We start from the raw sequence: 24,254 nt of genomic DNA, 5'->3' as shown, positions 1-24,254 counted from the left end.
GACGACGTGAAATGGATAGAACCGGAGGAAAGGAATCCTCACGGAATACTGCCCTTGGTGACTGCAGTCGGTGCGTCCTCGAAAATGTGAAACCACAAATTTCACAAACCTTTTGCGTGATGGCAACGGTGAACATGAATGCCCTGGTTTCGGTTGCTGCACCTGTGCCCAATAGAGTCAAACGCTTTTACAACAGACGCCTTTGTAACGAAACGATTTGTATAATGAATGATTAATTATGTCCCGCCGCAATTTCCATCTCTCGCCTGTATTTTGAACGCCTTTGCAGGGAAGGCTACTACGACGAATTTTTCTGTCCAGCGGAGGAATTCAGGCATCCCCAGCAACAGAATTGTGGCTTTACAACGTACTCCACTATAGCGGAGCCGTCACTGCATACGTTCCGCAGACAGCACAGAGCTAGCTCTGTGTTAGCAGTTACGGCAGCATCAGCGAAGCCCCTGGAGAGTGTGCCGGCGTCAGTGAGTGTTAAGCTCTTCTTAACGGCTCCAGGAATAGCTCAACTCGCAAGTCGCTAGTTGCAACTCAGTGGCGGCTGCGGCGGCTAACAAATGTGTCGCAGTTGATGACGATTTGATGGTCTAATGGTAACTGACGACCGACGACGTCTTCAAAGCCATGTATGGCGGACATGACGCGTATGTCAGTGAAAGCAGCACTGATGAAAAGCATCTAAATAAACCAAGGATTTTCGCAGCAAGGGAGGTGAAAGCGGCCATCGACGACCTGCGCCTTTATATACTTGTGCCAGATAACACGCTTCACAGCTGAGCATACACTGATTCTCGGCAAAATAAGGTGTGCTGTAGTCACACATTCCGCCAGACAATGGGCGCGCGCGCGCGCGTGCACACACACGCACGCACACACACACGCACACAAAAAGTGACTTATTTCACTAAGTCACTTTCCAATCCGATCCTTGACGTCATGCTAGTGGCCCGACTCTATAGAATCTAATGGGGATGCTCCTGAGTTGGCAACAGTGATTTTGCCGTCACCGCTTTCGTTACGCCAGCCCTGGTGATGAACATTCTGGGCCAGTAGCATGACGTAGTGAAGGGGCCTTGTGCTGTCTAGGTGTTGTTGGTTGAACTTGCTTAGAATGCTTTATTATGAGTGGTTTGGGTAAGCAATCTTCACAACGAAGTGACCCCATATAACATACTCTGGAGGTCTCGACTACATCATTAAAAGGCCATTATAAAGCCTCTCAACTGCATGATCTTCAATGCATCACCTTTCTTTCTTTTTCAAAATAAGAGCTTTCGAAACACATTCAAAGACACGTAATTTGAATTTCGTGATCGACTGCGCTCTAGGTGCTGTGTATGAGACAAAGAAGATACTTTGCTTTATGTATTGTGTTTTATTTAATATACGCTTAGTTTGTCAATGGTTAATATTTCTGTCCGTGGCTTTCTTTGAAAGCGTAAATAAAGATGGTGGAAAGTTGAATAGGCAATCGCGGTCGAGAAAGGTCAACAAGACTACCGGCTGGCAGGCGCATGTCTGGCGTATGATAAATAAATTTATTTATTTATTTATTTATGTATTTATTTAATTTTTTATTTATTTATTTATTTATTTATTTATTTATTTATTTATTTATTTATTTATTTATTTATTTATTTATTTATTTATTTATTTAGATGAAATTCTATATGTTGCAGGTACTACCTCGTTGGTTTCTCAAAAAAAATTATGAGGACGCATACGCTTCGCCTTTAAGAGTGGAACGTGACAGCAGTCAAGGATGTCTGACTCCTCACGCTGTTACGGCAGCCACCAGTACGGGGATGGGGTTTCGTATCCTTCAGCAGCGTCTACTCGTAGCTCGAACCAGGTTTACCGTAGGGGAGGGTTCGGCAGGGAAGACAAGGTGATGTGAAAAGAAATAGCAGAAGTTTAATACATCATTACGAGTGAGCGGTGCGCTCCAACACAAAAAAAATATACAGAAATTGTTCAGCGTACGTGCATTTGCACCCAAGGGCAGAGAAGATGTGTGCCCACGTGGGGGCTCGCTGATTTTCTCATACCCTCCACCATCCTGGCAACGCCATTCGTTCTTGCCCCCTGGTATACATAGAGAGCCTTGTCAGGACACCTCGGGTCAACCCACACAGACGAACACGGACAGAAACCACTCCTTGGCGTAGAGTGGATGAACATAAGAACGAGTAGAGTAGGATTTGCACATTCCGCGCATAATCCCGTCGCACACATCCGACGGACAAGTCCTTTCATGTTCACGAACGTGACGATCAGGCACGTCGTGTCTCTGGCGTTTGGCATGCGTTGCATTCATTGCCACACAAAGTGAACCATAACATCGGCAACTGCAGCTTATGTAACCGTAATGTTTACCCGGAAACGCACAGTCATCGCTTCCTTGTTCTTTTCTTCTTCCTATTCCCCCTTTCCCTCACCCTCAGTGTAAAGTAGCAAACTGGACATTTGTCTGGTTGACCACCTTCCCTTTCCTCTCTTTGCTATCTCTCTCTCCGGCGACGAACGCTTTGCACGAAGGTGTGTTTTCTGGTAGAAACGCGGCCTCTTGCGTGGGCCAATTTTGGAGGTTATGCACAGCCGCGGCAAAATGTTACATCATTTTCAGGTTTCTGTTATTGCGTCGTATTTTTAATATTCAACTCCTAGAAGATTTAACATAAAAGCCATGCGCTGTCGATGTTTAGTGGCATGACATTTGTTTGTGGACTGTCGTTCTTAATATTCTGAAAAATAACTTTGTCAAACAACGTGTGAAAAGGTGCGAGCAACTTTAGTGATATAATCGTGGGGCAATGTAACCCGCATATACCGCATGTCATAGTAAGGCATGGCATATACATATACTTAAATATATACGGGAATTTTCGCTCACGGACAACTACGGTGATGCCGACACCGGCTTTTCTGCGACACGGCGCCCTTAGCAGGTTAAAAATACTTAGAAGACTAAATGATGACAGCGTGATGCGTTATAACAGCTTTTGAACAATAATGAATGAATGAATTAACTTTATTTCCCTTTTAAGAGAGGGTAGGGGCCGAGTGGGGGGAGAGAGGGAGATCTAAATACTCCAGTCCCAGCAGGCATCCGTCACCACATTATGTGGCTAGACGTCCGTTTACCAGTCGTGGTAGGCGACCGCTACCTCCTCAGCCCACCTCAGGACTCGGTCCTGCAGGGTGGGATCGGAGCTGCTCCGAACAGTCTCCCACAGCTCATCGCTACTAATTAATGGTTTGAGCGTGCGAGTAAGGAACCGAGATTTTACCAGTTACATCTCTTGTGCCATGTATATCACGCTTGCAATGATAGAAGGGAAGCAAATGTTTCTGATACCCTATGCAAAGACATGAAGTTTGATTACTCAAGAGTATCGCAAGGCCCAATTAGCATATTTAGGCATAGATGAAACCCTAACGTTTATAAAGTAAGCAGTCGCATAAGCGCGAACATTCTTTTCAACGCCTAACTTCGCGTTCAATGGTGCTTCCTACGAAAAATGAAAAGATAGAGTGAGAACATTAAGACTAGGAGAGAAGGGAAATCCACCTCATTCGACTTTTTTACGGACCTGGATTCTTATAGCCGAAAGACAATAACAAAAAATTGAAAGAAACTTTCTCTCTTTTTTTTCTTTATTTCATGGAAGCGTTGCCCCGAGGGTTAGGGCATACCTTGGTTGGCCGCCTCGACATCCATGGAATGGCTCTATCGTTCCCAACGGAGAGCGGCGCGGTCCCGCAAATCTCGCGGGAACTGAATTAGTTCTTTTCACTTCGAATTTTCTTCCTGGCCTTTAACCTTTTTTCTTCTCTTTTCTTCCAATCTGTTGTTGTTTCTTATTTCCTGCGTGAGCATCGACTGCTACTTGACCTCACTTGATTTCGGTGTTGTTTTTCTTGGGGGGGGAGGGGGCACACCGGAACTTAGATAATGCTTCCTCTGCTGCGTGTCTTCCTCTCCACACACGCCCTGTATTTTCGTCCCCTACGCAGTGGTTTCCTTTGATCGCGTTTTTTCTTTGCGCCCCTGCTTCGGAAAACAATGTGTGGAAAGAGTGCTGATCGAACCTTTCTTCGTGTCTAATGAACTTGCACCTGTGGAAGCTGTTCGGCTCCAATTACTCGTCGTTCTGTGAGAGTTGCTAATCACTTAATCAAGCAAGCAAGCAAAGAGAACTGTGTTATATGAATAAACAAAAAATTATAGAGGTATATTTGGACCGATTGCCTAGAGGGTTAGTGGCCGTTTCAGTACAAAAATTGACTAGTAATAATGCGCAAACTGTTATTGGTAATAAATAGAGATAATTGGTAAACATAAGTACTTACTAGCAAACAGCGATATGTACATGAACAACCATATAACAATCGACATGAACAACAACAAAACAGATGAGCTGCAGTGCACTTAGCTGCAGCGCACATAATGAAAAGTACAACAGGAAAATGTCAAGACAGCGTTTGGTTAGAGAGGAAGCAGCACGCTATGTCGAAACTGGTTGCAATTCGTATTTAGAGCGGTAAGACATTCCGTACCTTAGGACTGGAAAATTCGACTGACACTTCTCCGTATGCGTTGAAGCGTTCGCAAAAGATTACGATTGCCGGTGCTCGCATGTTGTGTGTATAGCTTTGAAAAGTGAATTTATTACGAGACAGAGGTGTGTTAGTGCTGATCACCTTGGTTACTAGGGTGGAGAACTTGTAGTTCTGTAGATGAGCTTGCCTTCGACCGCGATTCCTGCTCAGTTGTTCTCTTAGCAAAACCTAACCAGACAATTACACCTTGTTTTGTCTCTACCAACAACTGGACCGCGAGTTCGATGTGTGTCAGTTGCAGTATCGCCTTTTTGTGTCATTGTAAATGGCACCAACAACTGAGGTAACGAGTAAGACTGGACACACAATCGCGTATCGCGAGTTGACAGTTTCACGTAAGCAGACACAGGGTCGTTTATATAGGCCACTGCTGCTAGGTTTTACTGCCTGCGAACACTGGAGGAAAACATCGGCAAAAATATGAATAAAACGTCAGATCACGAGTAGCAAGAAAAAAGATTACCAATGATCCCTAGCAAAAAGGTCTTAGAATACAATAAAACGCGCTCCATGTGGAGTGATAGCGCCCTAGCACTGATACCAAGTGCTGGCATGTGCTGTACGTGGAATGCTGCAGCAGATAAATAAGAAGCCCGGTTCTCTATATTGTCGCCTTTTGTTTCAGTTCTCAAATACCAGTGAATAATTTACCCAAGTCAAGCGTAAGGTTGACCGCTTAGCGTGAGCATCGGCTTCTTTGACTCTTGGCCAATCCACCCTCATAGGTAAGTGCAACGGATTTCCAGGTGATCACCATCATGACCTTGTTAGACTTCCAGAGAGAATGAGCCCAAGGAAGCACTATTATTTGCTGTTTCTAGTATATCATCGCTAAACTGTATCGGAACTTATTTCTTTCCCATGAAAACGAGGGCGTTTGTCTTTTCAGTGTCACCGTCATCGTCATGGCCGTTGTGCAATCACTATCCCTGTATTCGTGCCATGCGTATTGACATCGCGCCGTTTTACAATAGCGTGGTTCAAACGGCAATTTAAAACCACGTCTCTGTGCAGTACATGCAGAAAGAGAATATTGGCTTTTCTGTGTGTGTCTTTATGTGTGTTTCCATTCTAGGAAAGGAAGCAGGGTGGGAAGGTATAGTATAATATACAAATTAGGCCTGACGTGTGCCACTGGCCTCAATTAATAGGCTCGCACATCGAATCGAGCAAGCTGGTCGCCGGTTGCAGATAGCTATAGCCTTCAAAAACGTTTAAACTTAATTTCAGTTTCAATAAATTAGATGCCCACTTTTGCTGCTTCACTGCAGCTCCTTCTGAAAATTCTCAGGCCATCTCAGGCTCAGGACAAGAGAGTAGATCTGTGTCCATGCTACTGGGCTTGTAAAGCATTCGGAATTTGCTTAAGTACGACAGGTATTCTGAGCTTTGTAACTTACGAATGGCGGGAATACATTACGGGCCCGGGCCCAGCCAACGTGGCTAAATGGATGGGAAAATTAGACAACCTTTTCGATAATTGTATTCAGTAAATCAGTTAGCCACCGATGTTTTGTATAGGTAGAGAAGATATACGCACGAACAGAAGGCATCTGAATTAGCACAACACAACACGCGCACTTACATACTGCTGCCGCTAAGACTGAAACACCAAGACTGAGAATCATCAAACATGCGTACACAGAAGCATCTGTCGCTGCTCAATTGCACATGCCAAAAATATTCGTATTGCAATGCGTCTTATAGAGACTCATGAATCTCCGGAATACATCATGGCTTTCTCTTAGACCGCCATTTGCGCTTTCGGGAGAAAATAAGCAACGACCAAGCTGGCACGAAAGCTGTACAACTATATTGGACAATGGCGACCCTACGTTATGTGCCTGGCGGCGAAGCTACTCCGCTCAAGAGATCGCTAATGAACGGAGGTTACTGGCAAATATTCAGTCTCCACCCTGTCCCACTACTTCTCTTCAGGAGTCGGCGAGACGTACGTGAGTAGAAAAAGGCTGAGCTTCGTCGAGAGGATAGCACTTTAGAAATTGCCATGATCCGACAACCTTACTTGGCCATAGCTTCCCGCGCAAGAAACAAAAATCCCTTGTGCACCTTAGCGAGAGGGCGCTCAAGATCGGCCCTCGCACGGCAATGACAGGTATATTTAACTGCGCATGGAACTTCAGACTCATTCCTGTATAGGACATGAGGAATAAAAAGAACATGAACAGAGGCAGGAACAGAGATGGCAATAAGGACGAATCCTTGGTCTATCTGCTCCTCGAACTATTCGCGGTCCTTATTTTTATGCTAAATATGAATAGAAATCATCTTTAGTTCAACATTTTATGTGTAAGAAGTTGCACTATAGTTCAATGGACGGCGCTCTTGACCGCGTGCATTTGTTGGGATGAGGATATCTAGACGGCGTGTGTTGTTTCCTAGCCTAATTCCGTAGCGAAATGTGCCGGCGACCAGCCCATCTGCATAGCGCTAGTAGCATACGTAGCCTCTACGCCGACACAATATACAGCCAGATCATTTCTAAGTTTTACGCATGTTTTTTTTTTGTATATCGCCTGTGGCAGATCGCAGAAATCTTGCCTTTGAGCTGTATTATTCGAAGAGGCGAGCATTACTTAGGAGAGATCGAAACATATCTTCAACTAATGAAGAAAAATTCACGTATTAACCTCTTAATTCTTTACTTTACAGCATGTATTGTAATTTACGGATTGTAGCCGATGCGCTTGCTAGACGTATCCACTTAAAATGAATCTCTAGGATAACGCCAGTATGGAGATATTAATTCCAAAATTGTGGGCCGAAGTGCATTGGTGTTCCAGTTACTTCTTGTGTTCCAGTGTGTGAAACTGCATTTTGTAAAGAAATGATAGTCGGACAACTGTGCTTTCTTTTGATTTCTAAATGAATAACATAGCGTCCAACGGGCATGGGACGGCAAAATTAACGAAACTCAGACAGACTCCCTCACAAAATATATTTTTGCTTAACTCCCCAAATTTTCCTTCCGCCGTGCGCAATCGCATTCAAGCTCGCCATAATTCTACTCTCGCGTGCTCATTTCGATTCAGATCCTCCAAAATTCAACTCAGCAGAGCTCATTCTGGCGAGACTCACCATAGTTCTGCTCGGTCGGGCTCATTCCTATTCAGATCCTCCAAAAGGACGAAGGTCCTTCACTCAACCACGCTCACGGGGACTCAAGCTGACCAACTTCCACTCAGTCGAGCTCAATTGATTGCAAGAAAATTGGGTGCAATTGAGTGCAAGAAAATTTTCACTTTATGTAATGTCGCTTCCTAACTACGATTAATGACCCAAGCGAAGGCGGCTCGCAGTTTTGATTTTACGGTTGTCGGACATCGCGTTATAGGCGCTTATCATTTCTGAATTCCTCGTTCGGTCCATAGGAATCAACAGTACTTTCGTATACGGCGCTATACGTGCCGTAAGTGCCGATGCGCCGTTCCAGCAGTGCAACTGCTGACGTCCATATTTGTTGTCTATCGCGCTGAACGCGATGACCAAACACGGAGAAAAGAAAAAAAAAAGATCGGGAGGGAATGTCACGCGATCATCCTGAAGCCAAGTGATACGAGCGCAAAAGGAAATGTTCTTGTGAAATAGGTACGCCACACGTGATGCGCAAGCCGTAATTTCCAACCGAGTAGACCAGAGAGCGTTTGGCGAAGGTCAATTTTGATGAGGGCGCCACTGACATTTAGCGCTTACCGAACAGTCTTGAAAGCGACAGCCAAAGGAGTAGGACTTACAGAACCTATACAGTCTATATATACAGAATACAGAATATACAGAACCTGTACAGTCTGTTGACTATGAAACCTCCCTCTGTCTGTATGTATAATCCCCATTCGTAACCTTATTATTATGCACAATAAAGAACCGCAGGGTTGAAACTAGGCTCCGAAGAGAAGTAGAAGGTCGGCGTTAGAGGATGCCGCCTCGTCAAGGGTAGCTCCCTGTAATCATGCTCTTTATTAGATTTTGCACCTCTTTCAAAGGCACCAAAGCGTCCGCGAGATAGCTACATCCTCGATGTTCGACAGAACAACGATTCCGAGAACACTGACGAAAGTCCGGCTTATCTGCTCGTTCTCGAGGTCGCGCTGGATACTGGGCTGTCGGAAAGCCCGCAGAAGCAAAACGAATACGCCCCACTCATACATCCAAATCGCCACAAGCGCAGTTGCGTGACACAACCGGCAAGTGACCAGTGCCATGATGCCTGTCGTCAGTGGTACACACTTAAACTCAGCCAGCACGGCTTCCGCACGAAAGCACAAGCGGCGACACTCAGCCCAGTCGAAACGGGAGAGAGTCGAGCGAACGCTGAGCGGGAAGGGTAACAGAGCCGACCAAACCTACTAAACCGGATAAACTCGGCCGGTAGTGATCTCGATCTGCTCTTGAAACAGCGCAACCCACAGGTCGTAGCGTCCCGTCGCAAGGGCGGAAGGAAAAACCTTGCCGCTTTATACAGCGCATCATCTCCCACTTCCCATCCAAACCTGCCTCCAGCGTTCTGCGGAGGCGTGAACAGTAGTGAAGCTACAAACACACAAGATTCTCGGACACGGGGTGAAGTTGGGTGACAGGCTACTGTCTAGACTCAGGGGCGTCAGCATGGCCTCATTATAAGTGTGGAAAATAAGTACTGATCCCTCGCGATTTCCTATTTTTCATACGATAATATGGCGTTTGTAGTTGATTTCTCCGTGTCTTCACTGAACTAAAGATGGCATACCTTGTTTAAATTGGCCAAAATTAAGGTGAAGGTTTCCACATGCAAGCGATAAAAAGTAGAAGTGTAATGTTTCAAGAAAAACACCTATTTTATGTCACTGCCCTGAGGGAACTGTAATGACGTCCGAGATAAAATTTACTGAATGTCACAGTAGAGGGGAAGGCATAGAAAGGAGTAATTATACTCGCGGGCAACTTTTTTTGGCTATGAAGCGAAAGCTACGGGGGCGGAGCTTCTGCACATGACTGAGTTTGTACGCAATTATAGTCCGGGCGTGCTCGGCACCGGTTTCGGTTTCGCCAACCTCGCACAACCTCTCTAGTCAGTCCAGGCAGATACAATAACTCGGGCGTGAATCAATGTTTATTCACGTACGATATGTACCGAGTTCTGAACAGCCAGCATCGCAGCCTGCGTCGGAGCTCCGAGGCAGCCGTATGGCGACGCGCCACCGACGCTGCGGTCGGTAAAGCCGGCGCAGCAGTCAGCTCGCTCACTCGTTTGTACGTGCCGATAGTTGCAATTTCCAGAGGGGCTCGCTTGATTTCTGCGCAGACGCTGGACAAACTTTCTTTTTAACGCGATAGCGTTAAGGAGCTCGTGTCGCAGAAAAGCCGGTGTCGTCGGTGTCGGCGTTGGCGGCGTTGGCCGTGAGCGATAAATCCCAGCAGGCACTTCATGAATAAAAAACAACCAGCAAGATTGGCTGGGTGGGAATCGAACCAGGGTCTCCGGAGTGTGAGACGGAGACGCTACCACTGAGCCACGACTTCGATGCTTCAAAGCGGTACAAAAGCGCCTCTAGTGAATGCGGTGCTGCCTTAGAAATGAGCTGTTTCTAAGGCTCAGGCGTGCGTCGCTTGCTCAGGCGCACATTTTTGTCCATCAACAATCTTTAGTTGCTACAGTTAGTCAACAGCCTCTGAGGGGAGTTGACTAGTGGGACAGCAAGCGACGAACACTCTCCAGGAGACACGGGCGTCATTTTGCGTTTAATGAACGGGCAAAACGTGCGACGGTCACGGGTGTGCGAAAACTCGAAAGAGCAAACTAAATCTACAATAAAATACCAATATTTTACTGGTGAATGTTACGTGTTGTTTCAAATTTGGTGCTGTAAAAAGAGTATTGTTTCCTATTTCCCACGTCAGAAAACGTGAGCAGAACTGCGGGACTACTTCCAACAGCGGTGGAAGAGGCGCGCTTAGTTTCCGTAGCCTTCGCTTCGTAGCCAAGAAAAGTTGTCCGCGAGCATATGGTCAATGTCCTGGCGCATTGTGTTTGCATCAATTACTGCCGTTGTGAAAAAAAATTCTTAACAAGTGCTGGAAAGCGTGATAAGCAGGCAAGGTTTCAAAAGAAGTCATATGGGCGGCAGCGATTTCCAGCAAGGGACTTAATTACTATCAGCTGAAACTGTTCTTCCCACTACTCTGAATACATGTACAGCTTCAGTATTGATTGAGGTGGCATTCAGCAAAATCGCACTCAAGTCCGATTTTTTTTTTTTTTGCACTCCTGTGCTGTACACTGCGCGCCGCTTCACGGGGCTGCCGTTGCCGCGACGTTAACGATGTTTTAATATTTCGGTTAGCAAAATAAACAAATCTCACTCAGACACCCATTTTTTTCGCTTAGGTTTCAATCAGACTCAGACTCACCGAAATTCTCCTACGCATCGGAGTTCACTCGAACTCAACTTCTACTCAACTGCGTGCTCTACTCAAACGTCTACTCAACCGCGTGCTCATTCGAACTCAGATTCACGGAAATGTTATTAAGCCCGGCTCACTCAGACTCAGACTCACGGGTTGGTCTGAGTCTCAGTGGCCCGACTCATGAGCTAGTTTACCCACCTGCGCCTACGAGGTTGATATGCCGAACGTGCAAACAGAATGTAGCCGCACACTGTTTCACTCACGTAGCAGTAAAAGCAGCAGCAGGAGGACAGACTGCTTTCTTCGTTTCAGGTTCACTTTTGTATGCTCAAGTCAAGACCGAGAGGATGAGCTTAAATACGGCTCCTTTCCAAGTTGGTTATTGATGATGGTCGCCTCTAACGGCCCAAATTGGGCTCCAGGTGATCTGGCACACGCTCCTGTTTTCTCTCATTTTGCCCTTTCGTGCCCATCGAACGGAGCTTGATGGGCACAAAATGAGTTTTCTACACGTGGATTCTCCTTTCACTCGTGAACCATACCTTTATCTGGCGTTCCATTACTGAGACGTGGAAGTACATTTTCTGGCGGTGAAACTTGCCCACACACACAAACTTGCACAGGCTTGCAGCGAAATACAGCGGTACGCATATGCTACAGTTTGTTTTTTTCGGCTGCCAGGTTGCTTAGAGAAAAGAAAGAAACAATGGAAAATTTATTTCCGTTGGTCGCATATCGGTACTATGATATCACTTGTTTACTCCATCTCTAGGAATACTGGTATGTTAAGAGGACTGCGAATACAATGTTAGCTCTTTGAGAAGCCCTATTGCGTCGCTGCAGGAGATCGCCGTGGTCGCCCGGCTTACAAACGCGCAAGTGAGCATATTTGTCGTAGTGCTTGGGTTTTACGCATGAACGTATATGCCCCCACCACAGAGAAAGGCATTCAGCAAGAGGAGGAGGAGGAAAAACTTTATTTGCTCTAATTGGGTAGAAATTAGCGGTGACAGATGTGGTCGGCCATCTTCACGGTCTTCTTCCCCATCTGCGCAGGGTCGACGCCCCTATTCCAAGGCACCGCTGAGGGTGGCTACTCGGCGAGCCTGCCTTACTACTCCATGCTGGACTTTCGGGTCGCTGCTGGAGAGCACCCTCTCCCACTGCTCCGCACTCGGGTCTTTTATTTGAAGGAATTGACTGTAGCGCACCAAACGGATGGGATTCACACCTGAACCACACATCCGGTTTCGGTTCTGGACGCGCGCGTTTTGAGCGCTAGCTGGAACGCGTTGCGCTGGCTGCGCTGATCGGCGCGGTTTCTTTTTTTTTTTTATTCTGGTGGTGCTCAACCACGCGCGTAGTTGGTGCGGGATCGTTTTATTAATTAGTAAGAAATATTGCGAACGATCTTTACAAGCCTCCATCGAATCTGTGTGACGTGCAATTTCATGAAGTAGACCCAATGCACCTTGTAAATGAGTGCTTGCTTCTCTCTATTTAAAGGCTCTTTCTGGGATTTTTGTCCGTTCATCTAAAGTTGTGCCACCAGGTAAGCAGCAGTAGTTCCCGTACGTAGTTCCACCCGATGGTAACAGCTCAAAAAAGTAAATTACAAGCATCTGTCATTTTGGTATTTTGTACCTTATAAGAATGCTGCGGGTAGAGGCGAAACGTGCGAAAGTAGTGAATGGGTGGCATTACAAACAAAATCAATTTGCTTTTGCATGCATGGCGTAGAAAATAGCCAACTCATCCCAAACAATACCATAAAATATGAAGAAAACATCTGATTTCCAAGCATTCCCCCGTTCCTGGGCATTATTTCCTGCACTTCAAGAGCACAGATAAACTGGCGACTGCGCGTTTCCAGAATTACTTCGCCTCAGCCTACGCGATGGTGCGCTACATACACATCATCATCATCATCATCATCATCATCATCAACATCGTCGTCGTCGTCGTCGTCATCATCATCAAAAACATTTATTGGTCTCTGCAAGATGTTTTGTTGTAGTCCGTCAGGGTCTTCTTGGACGCTCTTGACTGGGTATAGCATGGGTGCCCTGCGTGCTCACTGCACGAGACCAATTTGATCCTCGCAGCGGTCGCTGGCCAGCAGTGCCTCCCATTGCCCCGCACTTGGATTTATTATTTTGGGGACGGCTGTTATAAGTTGGCATTCCCATGTGGTGTGATACAAGGTGGGCTTTTGACCGCACCCCGGGCATTTAGCTGCGTATCTGGTGGCGTACGTTTTACTCAGTAGGTTGAAGTTGCGGAAAGTTGCTGTCTGGAGCTGTCTCCAATCAGTAGCCTCCGCCCTCGTGAGGGATTTATGTGGGGGAGGATATTGTTTCCTGGTTCTCGTGTAGTGTACCAATAAAGCCGAGTATTCATTTGGCACATAAACAGAGGTGCCCAAAACAGAGGCTCTCAGCCAGACCAAGCTAGACGCTCGCAGAATGTCTTCTATGATGACGCCGTATTCCTGACGCCCCTGAACGTTATGCTCGCACTCAAGACAAATGCGATGGTAGAAAGCCTGTTTTCAGCCGTTCACAAGACGAACTATTCAATTGCTTCGTTTTTGAGCTCCTCGCGTTATCGCTTGCGCGTTCAGCCGGCGCAAGCAATACACTCGCGTGTTATCACTCTTGGCAATCGCTCGTCGCGTTTTCGACAAGCATGAGTACCGAAAGAAGGTATAAGTTGTTGCGGGGTCACACAAAGCGTCACAAACTTGTCTCACTAAGATTCAGTACATGCCACTCACTGTCACCACAGCCTAGCTGCGTTTCTACTACGGCACAATGCCAGGCGCGGCCAGCGTGCCTCAAAAGTATCCTAAAAAGTAACGAAATAAATTATAATAATGTTGGGAGTCACAGAATGCGTTACGAACTTGTCCCAGTAAGATTCAGTATACGCGTAACCGCGTCACACGGCCGAGCTACTTTTTGCTATCTGCGTCACAAAGCCGGGAACGGCGAATGTGCCCAAGAATCTACCGAAACAGGTTAAAATAATGTTGAGGATCACAGAAAGCAACGCAAACATCTCCCAGTACGAGTCATTCTCTGAATTTAACCACGAAAGGACGGCCAAGCTGATTTTCGCTAACTGCGTCATAAGTCTCGGTACCGTGCCTTAGAAGACTAAATTGATTGAAATGCCTCGCAGAGTCAAACAAAATTTCTCACCTTGCCGTAGTCCAATAGTACAGTGGTGCCGCGTGGAAGTGCAGAAGGAACGCAAAACTAGGCCAGGCTACATCCAAAGAAAGGCAGGTCGCCGAAAAGGCGAACGCTCACATGCGCAGCCGGCCTCGCTGGCTTCAGTGACATGTGTGGCGCATGACGCATGCATCTCGCGCGTCCAGAGGGCCGTTAACTTGTTGCTAGGTGACTCAAGAAAAATAAGACGCAAAGTATAAGTTCATTTGTACGCAAAACATTTTAGTTCTAGCCCGAAAGAATAAAAAAATAAAACGTTATCTGTAAGTTCATTTCACATTCTTTTTTCCGATGCTCGCGTCATCTAACGGATGGGGGGGACACTAGGCGTGAGGTGTTTCCTGCTGCCAGTTCTTGCCGAGTGCCCCCCCTTGCTGAATTCATTTCTCTATACCCGAACTTTTGAGTCTTCGCGATGCGAGCGTACGAATCTTGGCGATAAAAGTTGGCACAGCGCCAAGAATGGGGTCAGCGGCGCAGCTGTGACGGCGGGTGATGAAGGACCACGATAACAATGGACGAGCGGCGATGTGGGTGACGTTGTAGGCACAGCTGGCTCGATGCCAACTCGTACAGGCAGCGCGGCGTGGAGCGGATGACTTCAGCATCCGACGTAACTTGGCGCCAGAAGAGGCACGTATCAGTTCCGTACCGGCGTTTAGGAAGAGCAGTCGATGCTTCTTCGCTGTGAAGTGGTATGGACGCAACGGGTCCTTCTCGTGATCTTGCAGCTGAACAGCGAGCTAGAAGGAACGATATGCAATGGAAGCGCTGTCTAGAACAACGTGAGTCTACTTATCCCGAAGTCATCGCTCTGGTCGTAATTGTGCTGTTCTGAAGTGTGCCGAAAATAACAGGCTTAATTAGACAAGCAATGAGATAAGAAAGTGGATAAACAATAAGAGAATACCAAAGATAACCAGTCACGGAAAAAAATGAGAGAAAGTACAATCACGCGAATGCAAGTCCACTTCATGGAACGTGGATCACTTTTTCCAGAGCCTAGTGGTTTCGGAGGCGAAATGTCTGCCTACCAGCCTTTATCGGATCTTGTAAGTGCGCCACAATTTTAAACAAAGCTCTTCGTACGCCCTTCAATATCAGTCTACTAGCCTAAACCAATCGCTATGTATGGGCTCATTCTTTTTTACCCAAGTTTGTTCATAATATATTGATGACAGGCTGACTTTCTATATAAAGAAGAAGAAGACGACGAATCTGCTGCTAGCCTGTCTGAGTAGCTCTGCCTACATTTATCGTTATTTTCTGGTAATATTACTGGTCAGAACGGTTCAAGACGTCTGTCGACTCGAAAAGGTACCTTCCGTATCGGAGACCGACGGGTGCTGCCCCACCCGCCGCCTCACAAGGTGCTAGAAGGAACCAAGCTGGCACCGACGAGCACCCCGCCATGACCTCCCAAGGGCCGACACCGGGTCAGAAACACCAGCTGGTTTGTACAAGCCAGCCTGACTGCAAGCGACAAGACACTGGTGAGTCTGAAGACGAGTCAACTATCATCGACGACGACAACGTGGCAAACCCTTCAGACCTGGACATGGACGAGGGTGGCTTCCGACTTGTGCGCCATCGTAAAGACAGGGCGGAGGGCATTCCAGTGTTAATCACTGCAGCATCCGAAAGAGATGATTTAAGGCAAGTAAACCCTATTGTCCTGTATTCTGAGCTTGAAAGGATTCTCGGTGGAGCACCAGTGAAGAGCCACTTCACAGCACAGGGTGCATTGCTCTTAGATGTAGAGACAGAAGGACAAGCCAACGTCCTTCTAGAGACCAAGAAAATCGGCGGCATAGTCATATCTGCCCGTGTCCCACACAGTTACATGAAAAATACGTGCATTGTTAGAGGAGTCCCTAAATGGTACTCGGATGAAGAGCTACTCACCTACCTGAGACCTCAGGGCGTCTTCCATGCAAGAAGAATCATCCGTCGGGTCCAAACCTCGTCATGTGAGTGGGAGTCAAGGCGCACTAACACGGTGGTTCTCACATTTGCTCCAAATACTGAACGCCCGGAGAAGATCAACCTTGGTTTCACAAGACACGAGCTTGTCGACTACGTGGAGACACCACCACGCTGTTTTAAGTGTCAGCGCTTCGGACATATCGCTAAGTACTGTCGTGGGGAACAGAGGTGCAAGCGCTGTGGGGGACCTCATGACTTTAAGACGTGTGCTAGTAAAGACAACTTTGTGTGTGCAAATTGCGGCGGTGATCATCCTGCTAGCTACGGTCGATGCCCTGCGCGTACAGCTGCTCAGCGAAGAAATAAGTTGTTTGTTCTGGGTCCAAAGAGTGCAAGCGCGCCATCGAACACGAAGAAGACATCCAGAGCGCCACAACTTCCTGGTTTGGAAACAGAATACGCATCCCACTTCCCGCGTCTCACACCGATAAATGAAGTTACTGAGCCAACGCAAACGGTCTCAGCGGCTGAGAAACCTGTTCGAAAAGAGCCCGAAAAACGCACCTATGCGGCCGCAGTAAACCGACCTCAAGTACCACTTGGCAACAGTCAGCAGGAAAACTGCCAGCATGTGATACGCGCTTTGTTCACGGCACTACGTTCCCACGTTGCGAAGATGCCTGCTAGTTCGACGAAGGATATGCTGGAAGCAGTGCTGGCTCTTGAGTCAGTAATACTCTGCTCTACTTCCACATACACTCAATAGCATAATGGCAATGTCTCGCCCACTTGGTCCATTCCGTCGTCCAAAAGTGCCCTTAATAATGCAATGGAACTGCGCCGGTATTCTACAGCGTCTTTCTGAACTCAGCCTTTTCCTTCGAGACATACCTATACCAATTCTAGCACTCTCGGAGGCCGGTCTCCCAAATCGAAGGACGATCCCAGGGTACATCAGACATGGAAATCCGAGTATACCATCATTTGCGAATGGAAGTGCGATGATATACATCAGGCGAGAAATACCTCACGTCACCTTACCAGTGCAAGACCTTTGTTCTACCTTCTTGGAAGTCGCCGCTGTGCAAGTGTGCCTAGGAAAACGAAAACTCAGTGTGGTGTCGGTGTACATAAGTCCGCGCAGGAAGGTCTCCATGGAGGCGTTCATAAAGGACCTTTGCATTCGTTGCCCCTCTCCTATAATAATCTGTGGCGACTTTAACGCACATCATTCGCTTTGGGGAGATAAGATTGCAGATTCCCGAGGCAAGGAACTTGTCACAGCCGCGGATGCTGCTGACTTATGTATCGCGAACGATGGCAAACCGACTTTCTTCAGGCCACCAGACTCATGGAGTGCCATAGACCTCGTTATCCATTCTCCAGACCTTGTCGTATCGTCAACAACGGCCCCAGACAGGATGGGCAGTGACCACTTTCCGATCTTCACGAACATCACCGGATTTCACACTGCTGGACGACAATTCTTTGCTGTGACCCGCTGGGACACATACAGAGAAGCATTGGACGAATCCCCTGGTGAGCTGTTCGCAGATATGCTGCGGAGCAAAAGAGTGGCTACCTCAATGTTGAAACTGCCAGATCATTTCCCTACTCCTGATTTGAAACTAAAGAACCTCTGCGCAGCGCGTAGGAGAGTGGAGCGGAAACTAATGAGAAAATCAGGCAATCCATCTGCGAAAACTGAATTCAACAGGATAAACGCTGTCATCCGTCGTCACACAACAAGGTTAAGACGAGTTCAATGGGCTGCTTTCTGTGAGAGTTTATCGGCGTTTACTCCCATGACAAGGATATGGGGAGTAATGAATAGCCTATCCGGAAAGATTCGCCTGCCCAGGCCATTCGAAGCACTGGCTTTAAAGCAAGGAAAAGATTTGCAAACCCTTGCAGAAGATTTTGCAGACGTCTACACATCTGGCAGATCAGCAGGAGTATCGAACCCTCTATTGTCTGAAGCATCGCATACCATGGATACGCCGTTCACCTTTCGTGAGTTGAATTTGGCGCTTAGCAAATTAAGAAGACGCTGTGCTGTGGGTCCCGATTCGATCAGCAATCAGATGCTGACAAATCTGCCATATGAGCGAAAACAAGCACTTCTGGACATATTTAATCACGTCTGGAGCACAGGAGAGATCCCAGAAGCATGGAAGACAGCATGGGTGGTGCCAGTGCTCAAGTCGGGAAAGGATCCTGCAAACCTCACCTCATACCGGCCAGTATCGCTAACATCATGCGCATCAAAGTTGATGGAAAGACTAATATGTACGAGGTTAACATGGTATCTCGAGCAAGGAAATAGACTGCCATCATGTATGATTGGATTTCGTCCACGGATGAGTGCCCAGGACAGTGTCTTGGATCTACTGAGCCATATCGAGCACCATCGCGCAGACGGCCTTTCCACACTCGCCATCTTTATGGACGTTGCCAAGGCATACGACTGTGTGCTTCATACAGGCGTCATCAACGGACTCCGAGCCATGGGCGTCTCGGGAAATGCTCTTCGATTCGTCCATGAATTTCTCAGGGATCGATGTGTCCAAGTTAAGCTCGGAAGTATAATGAGTGACAAGCGACGAATTTCCCTCGGCGTCCCACAAGGAAGTGTCCTATCCCCCTTGCTTTTTAACGTTGCCATGGCCAGCCTTCCAAATGCCCTGAAAGTAGGTCGGATGGCAGTTAAAATGTCCATCTACGCAGATGACATCTGCATTTGGATCTCGGGGTACCAGCACAAACGTTTGGCCCGAATAGCCCAGGCAGCAATCTCCACTATCGATCGCCACTTATCGACGCTTGGCCTATCTTTATCAGCAGAAAAATCGGCCTTCATGCTTTTCCCGGGAGTGAGACGCAAGTCAACACGTCTGACGCTGAATATCAGAGGGCATTCAATTCTTCGTGCAACTCATGTTCGATTCCTGGGCGTCACCATCGACAACAAGCTGCTATGGCGTGGTGCGGTCGAAAGTGTTGTGGCTGCATCAGTGCAAAGAATCAACGCACTTCGTCGATTGGCAGGTATACGTTGGGGTAACAATCCTATATCCATGCTTAAACTGAACGCCGCACTGATAACAAGCCGCATTCTCTATCAGCTCCCTCTGATATCACCGTCATCGAGTCAATTCGAGCGCTTGGAGGCAGTGCACAGAAAGGGACTTCGCTTGGCGATGGGAGTTCCAACGGCGGCTTCAAACAAGAAAGTCACTAATGAGGCAGAGTCTCTTCCACTCCGCCTCTTGGCATCTCAGGCCTTGCTGACGCAGCTATTAAGGCTGGGCGAGTCACGGGCAGGCACGGCGCTTCTCCGGCGGCTAAGAGCAAGAACTCGCTCACATTTCCATGCGGCGCTGAACACCTTCCGATTTTTAGGATTGGAATGGCCTAAACGAAGTCGCCTTGACCCGCCATGGTCTTTTCCGGACGTTACCTGCAGCCTCAATGTACCCCACCTACCGACGAAACGCACCATTTCAACTGCCGAAGCCAAGTTCATTGTGCTGGACCACTTGAGCACTGTGTTTCAAAGCCATCTACAAGTGTACACAGACGGTTCGGTGTGCGCACAAACAGATAGCTGTGCAGCGGCATTCTGCATACCATCCCTTGATGTGTCATGGTCTGGCCGACTGGATCGCGTAGTTTCCTCTACAACAGTCGAAAGTGCCGCAATCACCGCGGCTTTGCGGAAACTACGGGCCTTTTCTGCACGAGATGTCGTGGTGCTGACGGATTCCAAGTCAGCATTGCAGAGATTACATCGGGGCCTACCTCTAGAGAAATTTACAAGGCAGTCTCTGGCACTGATCGACGACCTAACGAGCAAAGGATTTAACATAAGGTTTCAGTGGATTCCATCACACGTAGGAATTGATGGGAACGAGGAAGCTGACGCTCTGGCACGCCTAGCGCTGACATCTGTCCCAAAAGTGAAAGCTCCAAAAGCTTTTCGAAACCCTAAGGGTGCAATCCGCCTTCACTTTAGAGAGATGTTCAAGAATCCACACGAATCCTGTGTGACTCATGGATTTACACGTGAACAAGCGACGCTTTTATACCGCATCAGGACCGACTCCGCGTACACCCCAGCTTGGTTATTCAAGACTGGGCTTCGCGCTTCCCCACTCTGTGTTTTCTGTGGTGACATTGGCGACATCGAACATTTCATTTGGCTGTGCCCTCAGTTTGACACGGAACGAAAAGTAATGGTCGACAACCTACAAAAAAGCGGTCTCACGCACAGGACCTTTGAAGATGTTGTTTTCCCCGGAGGGCCCACGGCATTGAGGAAGAGAGCGCAACGACTTCTGATAGCCTTCCTGCGAGACACGGGGCTCATCGACACCTGGTGACACACCACTGATCTGAAATCGAAGGAGGATCAGGCGGAACAATTGCCGGCTATTTATGCCAGGCTAACCCCGCCTGCTTCAATATCACCACCACCACCACCATTCTATATAAAAATGGGAAAGATGACATTGGCCAACCATTTGAGAAAAGAGCGCTACATAAAGAGCTTCCTGACAGATGTTATAAATGTCAAATTTGTCAGAGGGAGAAGAAAGAGGGTTAACCGACGGGCCCACTTTTTATTAATCATATCATGAGAAGCCAACAAACAAAGACACCAAGGAAAACATAGGGGGAATTACTTGTGCTTACTAATGAAATTAAAGAAATGACAAATAAATGGAAATGAAGGTTAATGAAAAAACAACTTGCTGCAGGTGGGGAACGATCCCACGTCTTCCCATTACGCGTGCGATTTGTCAGAGGTTGTCCTGAGTCGAGATTATTGAAACAAGCGCGCCTTTTGAATTGTTTCGCTTGTATCTCTCTCTAAGCGAGGAAGTTCTGTGATAACAGTTATCTTTGTTCGAGTGCCAGTACTTTTATGTTTTTGCGTGTGCATTCCAGGGGGATAAGGGATGCTACTGACACGTGTGCTTTTTTACCCTCCCCTTAACCCTTCCGCAGTGCAGGGTAGCAAACTGGATATCAATATTCCGGTTAACCTCCCTGCCTTTCGCATCTCTTTTATCCGCATCTGTCTCTGTCTATCCTTCTCTCGGGACTGCATTTCACGCACTAAAAGCTTAAAGTTATCGCTCAGCGCAAGACGCGCCTGCATGGTTTGAATTTACTGGAATGTTACCGATGGTTCTATTCCTTGTTTGTTGCCAATGAAGCTTGTGTGATCTGTTGATTGCATGCGCGAAACGAATTGTGTAGTACTTTCTGGAAGACACGTGGGCACCAGCGAATGCTCTGGAACCTTCGATGACTCATGTATGAAAACCGACGTTCTTGAACGGCCGATCAGATTCCGACGATCACCGACTGTGTTCGCCGCCGTCGGTGTGCTCAGTGTAACTTGCTCTTGCGGGCTAGTTAAGTTATTCACATTTGTGCTCCTGCGTTCTTCCCCTTCACTGCTACGTGACACTATGGGTGGCTGTAAGCGGAGCTAGCTTTACAAATGGCTGGCACGTGCACTCTCCTCTTTCCCCGCCACCGTTTTGCTTCCATGGTGCACTTATAAAAACCGGCACTCATTACCCCTCATCATCCGCCAGCCAAGTGTCTGCCAAGAACCTAAGAAAGAGACGTAAAATCTCCGGCCGCATTACTTTCCCATGGTTCCTGTATATAAACGCCGCCAGTGTGGGTATAAAACATGTTAAAATGCGCACGGCACGCATTTCAACATCTTGTTCTTAATAGAAGCCGAACACCAAGCAGACAGCCCGCTTGTAGCAGTTCATTCTATAGTTTCCCCGACCCCAGTTTTGGTATTTCAAAGAGGGGTGCCTGTCAAAGACCTTGCCTTAATTCCATACCAAGACTGTCTAAAATTGACCTACAACTTGTAGAAGTAAGGAGCCTTGATACCCAACGGAGCACCAAGCTGTCAGAAGTGTGCTTTTCGAAAATTCTGCAGGGTTAAGGCTCTATAATCTTCCTATTCGAATCCTGCAACACTTCCCGCATACAAGACCAACGTTACTGCAGGCGTTCAGGAAAGCGCGAGCGAAGATCCACAGCCGAAGAAAGCGTTACGAAAAAAGTGCGTCTGAGAAATGGGCTTGACAAATAAATAACAATCTAATAAGCACATGCTGAAGCAACCAGTTTCGAATCTTAGACTCGTACGGCACAAGAAACAGATTGCAACGAGTACTAGAGTGTCGGCAAAAATTTTCGACAAGCGGCCACAGAATGCAAAGCAGACTTTTCCCCTGCGGTATTCTGCATACATTAGGCAAATCCTGCGAGCTGGAAACGTGAAAAGAAGGCAAAGTGAGGCAGCAACACGACTGTCCCGCGCATGTCCTGCTTATGCAAAGCACGGTGCCGTGAAAGCGCATGTGCGTGCGCACAAGGGAAATGTTGCGGGAAAAATAACATGTAACCACACAATTCGAAAGCCGGAAATAAGCAGTAGCAGAAAAAATCTAGAAAATGAAACATAAAATTGAAATGTGGAGTGAGTAGAAGATATTATTGCGTTTCGCTTCACGTGACCTTTTTTTGTACTCCTCGAAAGTTGCCCCCTGTGTTGTTATTTCTTCTTCATGAACGCAACTTCAAGGGTATTCTGTGCGGGCTTTTCTCATCTGATTCTATTCATTTACTATCATTGCCCAGTAGGCCGACCGCAACATTAGCAGGGGCGCGGTTTCGTGCGAGCCAGCAAGACTCCATATTCGCAAAGCGTTCTTACACTAGGGTTGTTTATAGTAGCAAATTCCAGCCAATCCTGATGCTGATTGAGGTCTCCTATAACGGAAACATGCCCACAACCAGAGCGATCATGGTGCCCAACGTGCATAATGAGCTGAGCAATGGTATCACAAGAGTCATGACATGGACGTGCTTCTCGCTGTAAGGTATCATCACTGGATGAACAGTGGACATCTTCGGTGCCAACGCGTCGGCATGGGGACTGTTCTTCGTCGCGGCGAAGACAAAGGCAAGGACCAAAGACAAGGATAATTTTATTCGATTCATTAATTCATTGATTGATTCGCAACTGTTATCATATGAAGCGTTCGTCTTCCTGTTTACCTGTGTCGTATTGGAATTTCGCAGGCGCATCATACATGATAAACCCCACCACGGCAACTATGCGCAGCACAAGCCTTCACTCGGTGGCTTTACATCACATTCTGGTTGTACCATGTTTACAGCTTATTAAGTTGTAAATCATCAAATACAACTAGTACGAGGCACTGTAGAGGAGGATTGGGATGATATAAGCGGGTTTTCTTCTCCAGCGCTTTCTAGTGGGTCGCTCTCTTCAACGCTCTTGCTCGGGAAATGCTGCTCGTGCAGGAACTCGTGCCCTGCCCTAATGGTTGGGGCCAAACGCCTGTGACTAATAAACGCCTTTACAAGTGGTGGAGGGTGCTTCGGCGCACAACGTCCATGCTGGAACTTGGATCCCGTGCCCTACGCTCAACCATGCCTGAAGGCGCATCCCAGCAAACACCTCCTGCTCCATCTCAGCAAATGCCTCTTCCGTCCATCATGGGCTCTAGTATGCTTTGCCACAGGGACCCTGCCATTTTCAGCGGCGCGGACGACACCAACGTGGAGGACTGGCTGAAGACATATGATAGGGTAAGTGCCCACAACAAATGGGACGACCCCGCAATACTGAGCAACGTGCTCCACTGTCACCCGAGTGTGGCCCGTCTCTGGCACAACGAGTCCGATTTTGTGACGTGATCCTTGTTCAAGACCTCTTTAGTTGCTGTGTTTGGTCGCCCGGCTGTACGCAAGCTGCGTGCGGAATCGCGTTTGTGAGAGCGTGCACAGCAACCTGGTGAATCATTTACCAGCTACATTGAGGATATTCTGGACTTGTGTAAGAGAGTCGACGCGGCGACGTGGGAATCCGACAAAATCCGGCATGTGATAAAAGGGATAGAGGACGATGCTTTCAACATGCTTCTTGCAAAGAATCCTCAGTCCGTGACCGGCATCGTCAGTCTATGTCAAAGCTACGACGAG

At 47.5% G+C, this 24,254-nt stretch overlaps 1 protein-coding gene across 1 annotated transcript in view; it reads left to right on the top strand.

Annotated features, from left to right (window-relative positions):
• The window catches only part of LOC139054229 (uncharacterized), a 42,910-nt gene extending 30,632 nt beyond the window's left edge, over positions 1 to 12,278 (top strand). Inside the window, exon 2 of the mRNA XM_070530934.1 lies at positions 12,100 to 12,278. Coding sequence (XP_070387035.1) covers positions 12,100 to 12,278 — 179 coding nt within the window. The remainder of the gene's footprint in view (positions 1 to 12,099) is intronic.
• The last annotated feature ends 11,976 nt before the right edge of the window (positions 12,279 to 24,254 follow it).

Source organism: Dermacentor albipictus, chromosome 1 (genome assembly GCF_038994185.2).
Source record: "Dermacentor albipictus isolate Rhodes 1998 colony chromosome 1, USDA_Dalb.pri_finalv2, whole genome shotgun sequence".
NCBI classification, from domain to species: Eukaryota; Metazoa; Arthropoda; class Arachnida; order Ixodida; family Ixodidae; genus Dermacentor; species Dermacentor albipictus.
The sequence above is the reverse complement of the archived record's forward strand: the minus strand, read 5'-3'. Positions and strand labels throughout refer to the sequence as shown.